At 38.3% G+C, this 18,357-nt stretch overlaps 1 protein-coding gene across 12 annotated transcripts in view; it reads right to left on the minus strand.

Annotated features, from left to right (window-relative positions):
- Nucleotides 1–308: 308 nt before the first annotated feature.
- msn (serine/threonine-protein kinase msn) overlaps nt 309–18,357 on the minus strand; it is a 777,533-nt gene continuing 759,484 nt past the window's right edge. For all 12 annotated transcript variants that reach the window (XM_070085848.1, XM_070085846.1, XM_070085843.1 and 9 more), the window contains 2 exons: nt 12,289–12,477; nt 309–2,755 (listed from right to left, as the gene is read on the minus strand). In XM_070085848.1, the coding sequence (XP_069941949.1) occupies nt 2,672–2,755; nt 12,289–12,477 (273 nt within the window). In that variant the 3' untranslated portion in view covers nt 309–2,671. The remainder of the gene's footprint in view (nt 2,756–12,288; nt 12,478–18,357) is intronic.

Consider the following 18,357-nt stretch of genomic DNA (forward strand, 5'->3'; position numbering starts at 1 on the left):
CCTGAATGCCTCCTATTCCCCAGGCAATATATGAACCCTACAGGTTTAAAGTACATTATAAACTACTGGCATTATGTAGTGCTCGAACTATTACATTCATAGGGGGAGTGTGAAACCCTTAGAGGTCACACAGCACCTGGGGAAATGGAAAGCATTCAGACTCGATTCAAGGAATTGGAACACAGGTCCAATTCCCTAGATCTAAAGCCCCCTCACCAGCATCAAGGTACCTCCCTGGAAGAAAAGTGCCCAGCATAAATAAGGCAAAATATGATGCTACATGTAAATAAAGGTAATGGAGAAAAAAGTTCTAATGAATTTTATTGAAATTCATGTGCATATTGTAAATGATGGCTATCAGCTCAGTTAAATGTAATGAATGCCTTTTGATCTGTATAATCTTATACAAATAATGAAAAGTATATACAGTTTTTCCAAGATAACCATTGGAGTATTATAAAATAAACAAATTAATGGGATAGATTCAATATATTCACAAGATTCCCAGTAAATGCACAATGGTGTGCCTCAATCAGATGCATAAGTTAGAAAAGAACTTACCATTAACACTCATAATACAAAGGCTTTGATATTTCTAAAGTATAAAATGACTTTAGCTACTGATATAAAGAGCATACAAGTGGAGAGAGGGCAGCAGCATTCATTAATTTGCACTAGAAATATCTTTAGTGGATTCTTCAAATGACCTTGTTTATTTTGCCATTACAAGGATAAAGATGAGTTTCATTGTGGGCATTGGACCTTTTTTTTTTTTTTTTTTTTTTTTTTTTTTTTTTTAATAAACTTGCACTTTTGCTCGAGCCAAGCTAGCTCGTCTGAGATTTGGTAAACTTTTTTTCCCCTCATTTATGCACCATAAGAGAAGTACAGTAATAAACTGCACTAATGACTGTTCCTATATATTTCAATATTAACACAATTTTGCAGTTCCATATTTACACCCCAAATATTTTAAAATGCACTAGTTCTGTAATAACAATTTGTAAAAATGTTTCAAATCCAAAATTTGTTTTTAAGGTGGAATATTTTTGATTCTGAGGCTGAAAGTATTCAGAGAATTGGCAAATAAGCATAATGTATGCTAGACGTACCACAGCACTAGAAATATAAAATTTAATTGAGAGGGGGCACAACATGTGGTTGGGATCACTGGCGTTTTGTCGTGATAGCTAGACAGTACTGTATGACACTTTGAATACCTGATGAATGGAATCATAATTGTGGTCACTGAATAATACAACAGGAGTCACTAACAGAAGCATACCTTCTGCTGCCACGTGATCAAACAAGTTCTCAAATACATACTACTGCTTTGGATGTTGAGAGAGCACCATAATAGATTTTTACACCTATATTGCATATTTCACTTATTAATTAGAGGAAAAGAAAACTTCTTTCCTAGCTAAAACCTTCACACTGGCTTGGTTTAAAAGCTCACATACACTGTACAACCTATAACAGGAATGCAGTTCCCAGATGTACATTTGCATTGTCTTAGTAAAAATGGAATGACATGATAATACCATCAGTCCTCAGCGTAGGTATGCAGGTCTCAACAGGTACACAAACTGCACATACAGTAACTAACTTTATTTCCTTTTGGATAATTATAAATGGCAAACCTTTAAATGTCTGCACATCCAAAAGGCACTGGCCCAGATAAGAAATGAACTTCAAGAGAAAAAAAAAAAATTAGGGGTGGAAAAAATCTGGGTGAGTTGCAAAGGATACCTGTTGGCCAAATGACTGCAGTGACTTAATGCTCACTGTAATACTATTCCTCTGTGTGATTGTATAAAAAAAAAAAAAAAAATTGCTTTAACCAGCTATGATGCTCCATCTTCATTCTCAATAGCAGCTCTATCAAACCCCAGCCCTATGTCATTTCTTCATACATACGCACATGCATCACTGTACACCACACTCGCCCTACTCTTTTGCAGACAGACATCTGAGGCTTTTATACTACATTCAACACATCATGTGCATAAAGTAACATTTCTCTGGGTTCAGATTTTCTCTCATTCAACAATACAATAAGTTTTAACAACAATTGTGATGCACTGCTTATTTTTTACTCATTTCTATATAAAATTTCTTGACTGCTTAAAAATAAAAATTAAATTATAGATCTGAATTGAGCAAGTACTGCAGAGTTTTCAAGATCTTGCTATAAAAATCAACAATTTCTGTTTGCTAAATCAAACAATATTTAACAAATTTCAAGTGTCCAATCACTTAAATATTTTCCACAATAATAAATTAGCGATGCCAAGTTAGGTGAATCATCCACGAAACCAACACACTTTGGCCCAACAGTAAAGCACAGCAAGCTTCACCACCCTAATAATGGAACAACAACAGAAATGGTTCTGAATGATGGTGGCTAAGCACTTAGTCTCTGTACACAGCCTTCAATGTATAACTACAGAGTCCAGGTAGCCACTGCATAGTGGTAAATCAACTGAAAGATGTCCATTCTCCTAAACAGCTTAACTTTATTAACCACTCAGTGGTGCTGATTAGACTAGTACTCTCTTTCACAGTACTTCTGAAACAGTTTACCATGGCAGTTGTTCAATTCTGAGTACCCAAGGAAGACTCCTTTGGTGATTAATATATACTGACATTGACAAACTGGTCTCTTGGTTTACCAGTTTGCCATGCCAGGTTTGTTGAGCGTCATAAAGTAAATTTGGCACGAAGATCCGCCTTTAGCTGATGAAAAGAATACCTGAAACAAAACAAATTTACACATGTAAATCAGTAATAAAATAAGCAGTCAGTCATAACAACTGATGTTTTTTTACCTTTAAGGCTTCCTGAAAATATTCAAAATTTTAATTATTAATATAATGATCAAGGTAAGCAATAATCCCAAAAGGGTTTATTGCCCAGCATAAACTGTAGATGAACAAGTACAGCAAACCCTAAAATAACACATTTTTGTGGTAATACAGTTGAGAAACTGGGGTATAAATTTGAATAAAATGTTGTAAACATTTTGATAAGGTGGCTCTGGCATGGTAACTCTATTCAGAGACTTATATAGCCTGTGTTAATAAAGCATATGCTGAAGTGACCTTAACCTCAACAGAAGAGTGACCCACAGATATCAGCTGACAAAACAGATGACTCGCAGCCTTCTAATGCTTGGTTGTCACATGACCATTTCCAAACAAGTATCAAGCAGCAGAACAAGGAATTTAATGAAGGATAAAATTCTTCCTTGCCATTATTATAAAAGACAAAATTGTGTGGCGAAATGTGTGTGGAATCAATTGATGAAATGTATGAATAGTATCAGCTAATAAAACAGACCACCCCAGCAGTCCACTGCACAAATGAGCTAAATAACAAATACAACAGTACAAATGCAAATTTTTATATCCTTGCAAGGTTACATTGAGATTACATAATTACAATAATGAGTTGCAGTGCAAAGAGCCAATATCATGCCATCGCATTATGGGCAGACTAAATTTAATGGCTTACAGACTACTTAATACTAGAGAAATTGATCATAGTTTGTTTAAGTTGTACATCTGTTTGTATTTATAGTAGACAGTAAGTTTACTCAAATTACAATCTTGGGATATTACATTGGGACAAGTCGAAAGTATTTTGTAGGTTGTGTATATCAATAGTAAATATTTTAATTATATTACCGGAATATAATATCGAGCATTGGCGAAAGTAGTTTACAGTATGAGAATGCTACAATTTAGTGTAAGACAGTATAGTTTTGGGCAGGTATTAGTAGTATTAAGTTACGTATGAACTTTGGGTATATAAATTTTGAAGTGATAAGATTCAGGTAATTGGGAGATCTTTTGGTAAAGTTAAGTATTGAGTGCTTAGTTTGGGGTGAGTAGGTGGTTTTTGAGAAGAGTCTTAAATTGATGTTCAGACCAGGTTACTTTAGTATTTACTGGTAATGAATTCCAAATTTTGGGGCCCTTTATATGCATAGAGGTCTTACACAGTGTGATGTGGACACTGGGTACATCAAAAAGTGATCTGTCCTGTGTTATGGTCGTGTGTCCTGTTAACCCTTAAATTGTCCAAACGTAGATCTACGTTTGCACACGCAGCGCTCCAAACGTTTTATTTTTCATTCTTTCAAATTTGGTGCAATAGGCTTGAGTCACCTAGACATGAAGGAATGGGTCTGTGCACTCAGTGTGCACATTATTAAAATAATCTGGGAGCACTTAGTACCTTGTGGGAGCACCAGTTCAATTGAGTGCCAGCTAGAGCAAATAGCATGGCAAACACCGGGGATTCACTGATGCCATGTCACACTAACACTCCCATTTTAAGAGGAAAGTAAAAATAGGTTAGATAAATATACGAGTGAGTGTGGGTGGGTGGGTGTGAGTTGGACCTGACTAGCTTGTGCTACTAGGTCTGATGTCATGCTCCTTCCTTCAATGGATGTGATCTGACTAGGTGGGTCATTGGTCTAAGCTGGGGTTGGGGGGGGAAGGACATGGACCTGCCTTGCATGGGCCAGTAGGCCTGCTGCAGTGTTCCTTCTTTCTTATGTTCTTATGTATTTGGCAGGCTGGCTGGCTGACTTGCTTTGGCTGTCTTGGCTGTCTCTCTATCTATATCTCTATCTGTTATTATACATAGTGTAAATTACCTAGGATAACCCAAAAATTCCAAGCAATGATAGACAGAGAGATAGATGGATAGACAGACAAACATGTTTGTGTGTATCAGTGAAAACAAATAAAGCCAGGGTTCCCCAAGTGCCCATTTATCAAATGTCACTGGGCTGTCAAGTATAGGGATGCCTTTCATAACACCATGCTTCAAGGTATACACCAGGGTATATAAAACATTGCTGGGACCTATAAATACTTTGTATATATTTCTAGACAATAGTAAATAACCCAGGCAGGTGTAAATGTTTACCTGTCAATGTGATTGTGACTATTTGAGCAATATTTCAGTACCTAATATTAGTGTCAGAACAAAGATTGGCTATGAAATCACAAGAACTATTATAAATTGTAATTATCAGAACAAAAAATATATAAATTAAAATAAAAACGAGAAAAAAAGGTATATCGGCAACACTCCTGGAAGCGGCAGGAGTCGATGCTGTCGTCAGGTTAGCATCCAGAGCCAACTTCACTGTCTTAAATCTCGGTAAGTACTGAACCTAACAAAATTTTTTTAATCCTATAACATGTAGAAAAATGTGCTCTTCATTAAAAGAAAAAAAAAAAAAAATTCAAAACATTCGGAGCGCCACACGAGTGAACATAGATCTACGTTTGGACAGTTTAAGGGTTAAAGTTGGTGAGAAGTTTGAGTGGAGGGTTTATGTCTGAGTGCAGTGTTCTATGTATGTAGCAGGCACATGAATAAGTATGGATGTTCTTTATGGTGAGTAGTTTTAGACTTTTGAATATTGGTGGAGTATGCAATCTGGAGTGGGAATTTGTCATCATTCTGACTGCAGCCTTTTTCTGGGTCATTAGTGGTCTTAGGTGATTTAATGTTGTTGATCCTCATGCACAAATTCCATAGGTGAGATAAGGGTAGATGATTGAATGATATAGTGCAAGGAGAGCTGATTGTGGAACATAGTACAGTATCTTTGATAGTATGCCTACTGTCTTAAGAGATTTTCTTGGAAATTTGTTGTATGTGTGTCTAGAAATTGAGGCTACTGTCAAGGTAGATTCCTGGGAATTTTCCCTCTGAGTCTTGTGATGAGTGATCCATTTAGCAATATGTTAAGTGAAACATTTGTGGCTCTGTTTCCAGATTGAATGAAATAAGTTTTGTCAGTATTGAGAGTAAGCTTATTAGTCATCATCTAGGTAGATATTTTCTGCAATTCAGCATTAACAGTGTTGGCCAGTATGACTGGGTTTGGGTGAGAGAAGACGTATGTAGTGTCATCTGCAAATAATATGAGTTTGAGTAGTTGTGATGCATTTGGTAGGTCACTGATGTAAATGAGAAAGAGTGGGCCAAGGACACTTCCTTGTGGGACCCCGACTGTAATTGGTTGTGTGGAAGAGTTAGCTCCATTTGTGTACACGTACTGGCTAAGATATGACTTTCGGTAGTTGAAGGAGTGCACTTTTATACCATAGTGTGTTAACCTAATGTGCAGCAAATCATGGTCGACTGTATCAAAAGCTTTACGTAAATCAATGAAGATTCCCAGCGGGACTTCTTTTTTCTCGAGAGCAGTGTATATTAGTTCTAGCATGTGTATAATAGCATCATTTGTGCTTTCATTAATCCTGAATCCAAATTGACAGCGGTTGAGTATGTTGTGTGAGACGAGGTAGGAATAGATCTGCCTATGAATTAATTTTTCAAAGATTTTAGAGAGCAGAGGTAAGTTAGATATTGGTCTATAGTTATTCAAGTCTGCTTGATCTACTCCTTTGTGGATCAGGGTGACTCTTGCTATTTTGAAAATTGATGGGAAGGTGGAGGATTCAATGGATCTGTTAAAGTGTGTTGCAATAATTGGTGACAGTACTTGAGAAGCTTATTTGTACATAAAAGGTGGTAAGTTATTTATATCTCCTGCCTTGTTTTTAAGGGTGTTGATGATGAGCGAGACTTCTCTTGGGTTGGTTGGAGCTAGGAATAGTGTATTCGGGTAGATGCCCGTGAGGTAGTCTGATGAACAGGTGTTTGAGCTTGGGATTTTGCTCGCCAGATTCTTTTCTATGGTGGAGAAGAAAACACTGAGTCTATTTGCTGTATCAGTTGGTAGGAGTAGGGCTTTATCTGATTTTATTAATTTGAGTGTTTTGTTTTTGGATATCTTTTTAGTTCCTGGAATTTCAAATAGGATTTTCCAGGTCTTTTTCATATCACCTTTTATGTTATGTAATCTGTTCTCATAATACAATTTTTTTTACCTTCTTATCAGGCTGGTAAGGACTGATGAAAAACGTTTAGAATGGTCTCTGGTTATCTGACCCATTCTGTACTGTTTTTCATATAGGTGCTCTGTGTTAATGGATTTAAGGATGCTGGGTGTTAGCCAGGGACTGTTCAGTCTCTTAGCTATGATGTCAGTATAGCTACTGAATTCCCCTATATATGCTTGTGTAGTATATTGTAGATAACATCTATATAAGCGACTATTGGCAGAAAGGTGGGCTAGTGCAAAGATGAGTAGTGGGGGGGTTGAAGAGGGTTGGAATAGTTTTAAAAATGCAGTATTAGAATGTGGGGCAGAAGTTTGTGGTTATAGGAGGGTGGGAGCAGGAGGAAAGAGGAGTGATTGGTGGAATGATGAAGTAAAGGGTGTGATAAAAGAGAAAAAGGTAGCTTATGAGAGGTTTTTACAAAGCAGAAGTGTTATAAGAAGAGCAGAGTATATGGAGAGTAAAAGAAAGGTAAAGAGAGTGGTGAGAGAGTGCAAAAGGAGAGCAGATGATAGAGTGGGAGAGGCACTGTCAAGAAATTTTAATGAAAATAAGAAAAAATTTTGGAGTGAGTTAAACAAGTTAAGAAAGCCTAGGGAAAATATGGATTTGTCAGTTAAAAACAGAGTAGGGGAGTTAGTAGATGGGGAGATGGAGGTATTGGGTAGATGGCGAGAATATTTTGAGGAACTTTTAAATGTTAAGGAAGAAACAGAAGCAGTAATTTCATGCACTGGTCAGGGAGGTATACCATCTTTTAGGAGTGAAGAAGAGCAGAATGTAAGTGTGGGGGAGGTACGTGAGGCATTACGTAAAATGAAAGGGGGTAAAGCAGCTGGAACTGATGGGATCATGACAGAAATGTTAAAAGCAGGGGGGGATATAGTGTTGGAGTGGTTGGTACTTTTGTTTAATAAATGTATGAAAGAGGGGAAGGTACCTAGGGATTGGCAGAGAGCATGTATAGTCCCTTTATATAAAGGGAAAGGGGACAAAAGAGACTGTAAAAATTATAGAGGAATAAGCTTACTGAGTATACCAGGAAAAGTGTACGGTAGGGTTATAATTGAAAGAATTAGAGGTAAGACAGAATGTAGGATTGCGGATGAGCAAGGAGGTTTCAGAGTGGGTAGGGGATGTGTAGATCAAGTGTTTACATTGAAGCATATATGTGAACAGTATTTAGATAAAGATAGGGAAGTTTTTATTGCATTTATGGATTTAGAAAAGGCATATGATAGAGTGGATAGAGGAGCAATGTGGCAGATGTTGCAAGTATATGGAATAGGTGGTAAGTTATTAAATGCTGTAAAGAGTTTTTATGAGGATAGTGAGGCTCAGGTTAGGGTGTGTAGAAGAGAGGGAGACTACTTCCCGGTAAAAGTAGGTCTTAGACAGGGATGTGTAATGTCACCATGGTTGTTTAATATATTTATAGATGGGGTTGTAAAGGAAGTAAATGCTAGGGTGTTCGGGAGAGGGGTGGGATTAAATTTTGGGGAATCAAATTCAAAATGGGAATTGACACAGTTACTTTTTGCTGATGATACTGTGCTTATGGGAGATTCTAAAGAAAAATTGCAAAGGTTAGTGGATGAGTTTGGGAATGTGTGTAAAGGTAGAAAGTTGAAAGTGAACATAGAAAAGAGTAAGGTGATGAGGGTGTCAAATGATTTAGATAAAGAAAAATTGGATATCAAATTGGGGAGGAGTAGTATGGAAGAAGTGAATGTTTTCAGATACTTTGGAGTTGACGTGTCGGCGGATGGATTTATGAAGGATGAGGTTAATCATAGAATTGATGAGGGAAAAAAGGTGAGTGGTGCGTTGAGGTATATGTGGAGTCAAAAAACGTTATCTATGGAGGCAAAGAAGGGAATGTATGAAAGTATAGTAGTACCAACACTCTTATATGGGTGTGAAGCTTGGGTGGTAAATGCAGCAGCGAGGAGACGGTTGGAGGCAGTGGAGATGTCCTGTTTAAGGGCAATGTGTGGTGTAAATATTATGCAGAAAATTCGGAGTGTGGAAATTAGGAGAAGGTGTGGAGTTAATAAAAGTATTAGTCAGAGGGCAGAAGAGGGGTTGTTGAGGTGGTTTGGTCATTTAGAGAGAATGGATCAAAGTAGAATGACATGGAAAGCATATAAATCTATAGGGGAAGGAAGGCGGGGTAGGGGTCGTCCTCGAAAGGGTTGGAGAGAGGGGGTAAAGGAGGTTTTGTGGGCAAGGGGCTTGGACTTCCAGCAAGCATGCGTGAGCGTGTTAGATAGGAGTGAATGGAGACGAATGGTACTTGGGACCTGACGATCTGTTGGAGTGTGAGCAGAGTAATATTTAGTGAAGGGATTCAGGGAAACCGGTTATTTTCATATAGTCGGACTTGAGTCCTGGAAATGGGAAGTACAATGCCTGCACTTTAAAGGAGGGGTTTGGGATATTGGCAGTGTGGAGGGATATGTTGTGTATCTTTATATGTGTATGCTTCTAGACTGTTGTATTCTGAGCACCTCTGCAAAAACAGTGATAATGTGCGAGTGTGGTGAAAGTGTTGAATGATGATGAAAGTATTTTCTTTTTGGGGATTTTCTTTCTTTTTTGGGTCACCCTGCCTCGGTGGGAGACGACCGACTTGTTGAAAAAAAAAAAAAAAAAAAAAATCTATATATACATTTAAGCTCTCAGCTCAGCTAGGGCCAGCAGTTAGCATGTGTGATGTCACATGGTGCCAAATGTGAGCGTCAGTCGCCGTCCCTCTCCCTCGGTTCCCAGATAAACATACAGGCACGAAGAAGGCTAGTCTGGGCTTCCCCTCACGACTCTACAAATAGTGTTACCAGACATACCCAAGTGTATTACTACACCACCTTTATCTCCTAGAACCCTCCCCGTCACAGTGATCTGTTTAGTTTTTTAGGGCAATGTTTGTTATAGAGGTAGTTTTTTTTTTTTTTTTTAGAAAATTATTAATACATTCATCAGTATCTGTATATGTTTCGAGCTCATTATGCCAGTTGACATTAATCATAGCTGTTATAAAGTTATTAACTGCTGTCTCGTTATGTAGTCTGAAGGTAATTTTGGTAGTGTCTTGGGACAATTTACCTAGATTGGTTATGAGAAAGGTTGGGTAGTGGTCTGCGGTGTCGTCTGTGATTATACCCGATTTTAAAGGGGATATGGTGTTAGCCAGATGTGGTCTAATAAGGAGATTCTTGTCTCTTAGATTCTTGTAGGTTCTGTCATTGTTGGTAGCAACAAGCAGTTGCTCATAGTGTTTGTGAATTCGTTACTTGTGGGTCCTGGTCATGTAGGAGATTTGTGTTGAAATCTCCTGTGAGCAGCAAGTGGTCTTTCTTCATGTGTACATCAGATATCATGTTTCCTAGCTTTTCACTAAAATGGTAAATGTTTGACAGTGGTACTCTGTAGATGTTTATCATGCAACATGCAAGATGCAAGAGAACAAGGATTTTAAGATAGGTTCAAAATATTCCTTGTCACTATTATATATCAAAAGACTGCATAGTGAATTGCGTGATGGCAGAACTCTCATAATCGACGACTACCACTAGGTAGAACACTTTTCCCAATAAATAAGAGAACAACGAATTTAAGATAGGATAAAATAATTCCTCATTACTATTATGATTGTGAAAATTTTATAGCAAAACCTGACAACCATGAGAAACAAAGAATTTAAGGTAGGGTAAAATTCTTTATTTCTTTTGCACATTTTATAAAATTGTGTATTAAATTTACAATAGTCACTGACTGCTTATTAAGCCTCTCTATTTTCTCTATAAGGAAAGCCATGTCAATTTTCTCTGGAAGGATTAAAATGTATCCTATGTCAAACATTAGCTTTTGCTAGGCCTCCCTAAATGAGTTTATCTAACTCTTTAGTATTCCTATACCCTAAACAGGGTACAGTTTTAGGTCTACTACTCTGAGCCTTTACAAAGCCTAATCAGTGCAAAGGAAATTGTTAAGATTGCCATGAATTAATAGAGAAGTTCATCATCCTCAAGTAACAAATCAGACAGCCCTCTTTCCCATGTGGAGTGAGAAGTAGAGATGTTAAGCAGAGTAGTTATAGACCTGGAAGTGTTTCCCAATCATTCACAATCACTTGTATAAATAATAAATGAACCCACTTTTAAAAATTCATCAAAAACTATCAAAGACACAGCAAAAGTCAAGATTTAAAAGATCTTAGAATGGGCCATTCTATAACATACCAGAAATACCACACTTGGCTCCTCTCTGAGGACAGCAAGAAGTGAGCTTCTACATAACAATATGGGGAGCAAACAGCAACTGCACTCTGACTGTACCCTTCTCCAGAACATCAATTCATCCAAGATCATTTATTCCTAGGATGACTCATGTCTGGAACATGTTCGTACAGCATAACGACATCAATGAAATAAGTCAGCTGACCAAATGAAATCGCTGGCCCACAGATGGCTGGAACTTCATCCTGTTCCATACCTGTATATCTCTTAACAATAAAATGAGTTTCAGAGATGATGACAGTAACAGCTCTTAGCTTGTAAATAAAGTAAGGAACCCTAAACCTAACCTTATAAAACCATTTGTAATAAAAAGGAGCACATTCAAATCTTTTTCAACATTTCAATAACTGATCACTAATCAATTGAGTGGATTACATCCACTTAATCAGATCTTTCAACACAATAGATTTTTCACTAGAGTAGACCTCCTTTCCCCATATTTATCCATTTTATCAAACATTTACTGTACTGTGCTAATGATGTCAGCTAGATCTGTCTTAGTTATATCATGTACATTTCAAAATAAAGATTATTATTTTTATTATTATTATTATAGAAGTTTTCAGTGCTATTTCCAGCATTTTCAATCGCTCGCCAAAACTGAAGAACTCGTCTTCAGAATCTATATTTTTATTGTGGGAACTCTCAATGGGAAAAAGGTGTTTAATTTTCTGAGGAGTGAAAGTACTTCTGTGGCACAGCATGGAAGACAATGGCAAACTAAAATGGTGTTCCCATGATGCACTGTGAACAATGACCATACAAATCTGTTTTCTCATGTCTAGGCCTACCAGGCCTCTTGTGCCAAATCTGAAGCCACTAGAATTTGTGTAAATCTACATAAGCTACACTAGTCTCAATAACACAGATCTACATGGGAGACAGGAAAAGGGTTAATTATGAGCATCTATTTCTTTCAACACTTGAGGGTAACTGAAATGGCTTGAGCCATGGCATCAAAAATATATAATTAATAACTGGTTTAGAATTAAAAACTAACCATGAGCATCATGGTGAGGTACATCTTAAAGTAATAAACAGTTTCATCATACCTTGTCATTGCGCTCACAAAGAAATTTTAATTTCTGTGCTTTTTTGTGCATGAAGACTCCATCCAAGTGGCCAGTTTCTACAGAACGGATCTCAATAGCCTTGTTGCCCCATCCCATTATTTGCCCTGTGCCAATGAATGCTACAGATGTTGGCATTTCTCCCCACTGTAACATCATATTCTTGGTCACCTGCAAAAATTTGGAGTCATAATTTAAAAATTCTAATTTTACATCTTTATCCAATATCAATTATATTCATCACTTACCTCAAATATATTATAAAACTGCATAAACTTAGAAAAAAATACATGTGAAATCAAGAATACAGTGCTAAAAGGTGTAAAAACTAAATCTGTTAAATGTTGATATTTTAATATTCACTGCAATCCTCATCAGAGGCTTGCAAACATAATGAGCCAGTCTCTATTTATGAAAATAAAACATTCCCACCCCACTGTCGCAAGCTAGTTTTCTTTATTTTCTTCACTGATACTACCATGCTTACACTCCAAGCACCATCAGTCTAAACTGGCTGCATACAGGAGCTACAATGTCCACCAGATGCTTTTCAAAAAACCTGGACATTGGTAGTTCTCCGTGAATGAGTTCCTGATGCAAGCACTTTATTACAAATGACTACCTGTGACGTTAGACAAGATTGTATATGCATATGCATACAATGATCAGGATTTTTCTGGCTAGCAGAGAGATGAGCCTAAGTCAATCCCCTATGGATACAAGGTTTTGCCCAGAGCTTGTACAATTGATCTACTTCCATCAAAATTGGTATTTCTCTAGCAATTTGATTTAAAATAAATCTCTTATGTTGCAAACTGAGTTTTTTCTGTTTCACTGTTCTGCAGTTTGAATATTCTCCTTCATATCTGTGGCTGCTTCTGGCAAGACTTTGGGTACTGGTGGTAGGAATTCCATTGTGGCTCAAAGAGCTTGAACACAGCACTATGAAAAATGAAAAAAGGCTTCTATAAGGACTTTAGTTTTGGAATGGTTGGTGCTTTTTATTTAATGTATGGAAGAGGGGAAGATACCTAGGCAAAGAGGACAAGAGTGTGTGTAAAAATTATAGGGGAATAAGCCTACCGAGCATAGCTTGTAAAGTGTATGGTAAGGTTATTATTGAAAGAATTAAGAGTAAGAGAGAGAGCAGGATTGCAGATGAACAAGGAGGCTTTAGGAAGGGTAGGCATATGATAGGGTAGATAGGGTAGCAATGTGGCAGATGTTGCAAATGTTTGGAATAGGTGATGGGTCACTGAAAGCAGTTAGAGTTTTTATGTATGAGAGAAGTAGATTATCTCCCGGTAAAAGTAGGCCTTAGACAGGGATGAGTGATGTCACCATGGTTGTTCAACATATTTATAGATGGGGCTGTAAGAGAAGTGAATGCTCATGTGTTGGCAAGAGGTGTGGGATTAAGAGATAAAGAATCTAACACAAAGTGGGAGTTGTCACAGTTGCCTTTTGATGATGACACTTCTCTTCAGAGATTCTGAAGAGAAGTTGCAGAGGTTGGTGGACAAGTCTGGAAGGGTATGTAAAAGAAGGGAATGAAGTGAACATAGGAAAGAGCAATGTGATGAGGAAAACAAAAAGTTTAGGTAATGAAAGATTGGATATCAGATATATCAGATTGAGGGAGTATGGAGCAAGTGAATATATTCAGATATTTGGGAGTGGACTTATCACCAGATGGGTCTATGTACGATGAGGGGAATCACTGAAATGATGAGGGGAAAAACGTAAGTGGTGTACCGAGTTGTCTGTGCAGACAAAGAACATTATCTATGGAAGCAAAGAGGGGAATGTATGAGAGTATAGTGGTACCAGTGCTCTTATATGGGTGTAAAGCACGGGTGGTGAATGTTGCAACAACGAGAAGGCTGGAGGCAGTGGAGATGTCATGTCTGAGAGCAATATGTGATGTGAATATAATGCAGGGAATCCATAGCTTGGAGACTAGGAGGTGTGGGGTTTCTAAAAGTATTATCCAAAGACTGAGGAGGGGCTGCTGAGGTGGTTCGGACATTTAGAGATGATGAAACAAAATACAATGACTTGAAGGGCATATAAATCTGTAGTGGAAGGAAGGCGGGATAGGGATCGTCCTAGGAAAGGTTGGAGGAAGGAGGTAAAGGAGGTTTTGTGTGTGAGGGGCTTGGACTTCCAGCAAGCATGTGTGAGCATGTCAGATATGAGTGGAAACAAATGGTTTTTATGACTTGACATGCTGGTGGAGCATGAGTAAGGCAACATTTATGATGGGATTCAGGGAAAACTGGTTAGCCAGACTTGAATCCTGCACGTGGGAAGTACAGTGCCTGCACCCTGAAGAAGGGGTGTTGATATGCTGCAATTTTTAAACTGTAGTGTAGGCGCGCCTCTGGCAAGACAGTGGAGTGAATGGCAATGAAAGTGGTGTTTTCTTTTTTGGGTCACACTGCCTTGGTGGGAAACATCTGATGTATTAAAAGAAAAAAAAAGACTAATACACCACAATGTCTGCCATCTCTTGCCAGCTGTTCATCAACAAATTTTACTGAATAGGAGCTGTGAGCCTGTATGGTGTCTAATGATGAAACTAAAGGAAATGTCAATACACCTGAACATGAAAAATAAACAAGATGACTTTTTTCACATATTGGCCTTCTCCCACCAAGGAAGGTTACCGAAAAAGAAAAATTTAAGTTTTTCTTTTTACATTTAGTAATTTATACAGGAGGAGGAGTTACTAGCCCCTTGCTCCTGACATTTTGGTCGCCTCTTTCAACACGCATGGCTAACGGAGGAAGGAATTTTTTCCACTTCCCCATAAAGTTATTTTAAGACTATTACTTGTTATATAGGTTCAACAGACAAGTAGCAATTCTTATCATGGATCATGGAACCCTCACAGAAAGTTTTTTTTTTTTTTTTTTTTTTTTTGTGTTCAAGTTGTTAAATTCTCAGGGAAAACGCTGATTTCTCTCGGTTTCACTTAAAACACCCTATATTTATGTTTTTTTTTTTCAACAAGTGGGCCGTCTCCCACCGAGGCAGGGTGACCCAAAAAGAAAGAAAATCCCCAAAAAGAAAATAATTTCATCATCATTCAACACTTTCACCTCACTCACACATAATCACTGTTTTTGCAGAGGTGCTCAGAACACAACAGTTTAGAAGCATATATGTAAAAAGATACACAACATATCCCTCCAAACTGCTAATATCCCAAAACCCCTCCTTTAGAGTGCAGGCATTGTACTTCCCATTTCCAGGACTCAAGTCCGGCTATATAAAAATAACCGGTTTCCCTGAATCCCTTCACTAAATATTACCCTGCTCACACTCCAACAGATCGTCAGGTCCCAAATACCATTCGTCTCCATTCACTCCTATCGAACACGCTCATGTACGCCTGCTGGAAGTCCAAGCCCCTTGCCCACAAAACCTCCCTTACCCCTTCCTTCCAACCTTTTCGAGGATGACCCCTACCCCGCCTTCCTTCTCCTACAAATTTAAATGCTCTCCATGTCATTCTACTTTGATCCAGTCTCTCTAAATGACCAAACCACCTCAACAACCCCTCTTCAGCCCTCTGACTAATACTTTTATTAACTCCACACCTTCTCCTAATTTCCACACTCGAATTTTCTGCATAATATTTACACCACACATTGCCCTTAGACAGGACATCTCCACTGCCTCCAACCGCCTCCTTGCTGCTGCATTCACAACCCAAGCTTCACACCCATATAAGAGTGTTGGTACTACTATACTTTCATACATTCCCTTCTTTGCCTCCATAGATAACGTTTTTTGACTCCACATATACCTCAACGCACCACTCACCTTTTTTCCTTCATCAATTCTATGATTAACCTCATCCTTCATAAATCCATCCGCCGACACGTCAACTCCCAAGTATCTGAAAACATTCACTTCTTCCATACTCCTCCCCAATTTGATATCCAATTTTTCTTTATCTAAATCATTTGATACCCTCATCACCTTACTCTTTTCTATGTTCACTTTCAATTTTCTACCTTCACACACACTCCCAAACTCATCCACTAACCTTTGCAATTTTTCTTTAGAATCTCCCATAAGCACAGTATCATCAGCAAAAAGTAACTGTGTCAATTCCCATTTTATGTTGTCAGCTCGAATTCTCTAATGTAGATACTGTCCAAAGTATTTTTATCCATAGATTATCTGTTGCCCAGAGATGATAGTATCATTTTTTCATGTAGCTTTGTCTTCTCTCCTAATCCATTTTATTATATTTTTGAAACTTTATTTATAAAAATAGTTTGCTGTCTAGTGTTGAATCAATCTTACATATTACTGGATTATCAATGTTGTTATTGTTCACTTCAGGGAACTTACCAAATTTCTTAATATTCTTCAAGTTAACTATAAATATCAGTAATCTAAATACAGTGGAGCCTCGGTTTTCATTTGCCCTCATTTTTATTGAATTCGGTTTTTGACAACTTTTTCGTCAAAATTTTGTCCCAGTTTTCGTTCATCGTCTCAGTTTTCATCAAGCTGACAGTGTTCCGCCGTACCGAACGTGTCTGCCCGCACCTACACAAAGCATCCCACATGTTCTGAGTCAGTCTGGCTCTGCTTCTCGTTGGAAGAGGGTGGTAGTGATGGTGGTAGAGGGCAGTAGTGATTGTGATGGTGGTAGAGGGTGGTAGTGGTTATGATGGTGGTAGAGAGTAGTAGTGATTATGATGGTGGTAGAGGGTGGTAGTGATTGTGATAGGGGGTGGTAGTGATTGTGGTAGAGGGTGGTAGTGATGGTGGTAGAGATAACCTCTCCTCCCTCTCCACTACTAGCTGTCTTGCATACACCAACAAGTCTTCAATAAAGGTAAAAGTGATGTTAAATGTTCATTTATCCATTTCATTAGTCCTTTATACAGTGGAACCTCAAAAATCGGACTTAATCCGTTCCAGGAGCTAGTTCTAATTTCAAAAAGTCTGAAATTCGAAGCAATATTTCCCATAAGAAATAATGGAAATACAATTAATCCGTTCCAGAAACCCAAAAATATTCACACAAAAAATACATTTTATAGAGATTAATTACAGTTTTACATACAACAAATACTATAGTTTTTAATTATGTATAGTAATACATATAAAATAACATTTTTACTTACCTTTATTGAAGACTGGTGATGGCATCTGGAAGATAGGGAGGAGGAGAGAGGGAGTTGGGGTTAGTGTTTGGAAGGAGGATCCCCCTCCATGAGGACTTCAGGTAAAGCCCTCTCTGGGGTTACTTCCCTTCTCTGTCTTTTAATGCCACTAGGACCAGCTTGAGAGTCACTGGACCCCTGTCTCACAAAATAACTGTCCACAGTCCTCTGTTTCTGGTGCCTCTTTAACATTTCCCTAAAATGGGACATGGTTCTGTCACTGAACTTGTTGCAGAGATGGCTTGTTTCAGCTTGCTCAGGGTGGTACTTCTGCACAAACATTTGGACATCATTCCACTTGGCACAAATCTCCTTAATCTTTGAAGAAGGCACCTCATCCACTCCCTCTTCCTCCTCCTCTGAAGCAAGTTCCTCAGCTGTGGTCTGATACTGCTCCAGATGAAGCTCTTGCAGCTCTTCAGTGGTTAGCTCTTCCCTGTGGTCCTCCACCAACTCTTCCACATCCTCACCACTCACCTCCAACCCCAGGGTGTTCCCCAATGCCACAATAGAGTCCACAGCAGGCAGAGGGTCAGCTGGGTCAGGGTCAGCCTGAAACCCTTCAAAATCCCTCTTTGGACACAATCTGGCCACTATTGTCTCCAAGCAGAGTTCAAAGTCCTGGAAGTCCTTCCTTCTTCACATCTATGGTGTTTCTCGCTTTCTTTACCACAGGGATACCATTAGCAAGTTTCTTTGGGCCCATGGCAGCTTATTTCACAGTCCCACAAGCACTAAACACAACGAAATAATCATAAAATGTGTGAATGAGAGTGCAGGTTAGTATTCACTCAAGCATAAACAAAGCTAGACTGCTCACGGCGCCTGCGCGGGGACGTGGACAGAGCGGGCCGGCAGA

This window comes from Cherax quadricarinatus, chromosome 17 (assembly GCF_038502225.1).
Source record: "Cherax quadricarinatus isolate ZL_2023a chromosome 17, ASM3850222v1, whole genome shotgun sequence".
In the NCBI taxonomy this organism is placed as follows: domain Eukaryota; kingdom Metazoa; phylum Arthropoda; class Malacostraca; order Decapoda; family Parastacidae; genus Cherax; species Cherax quadricarinatus.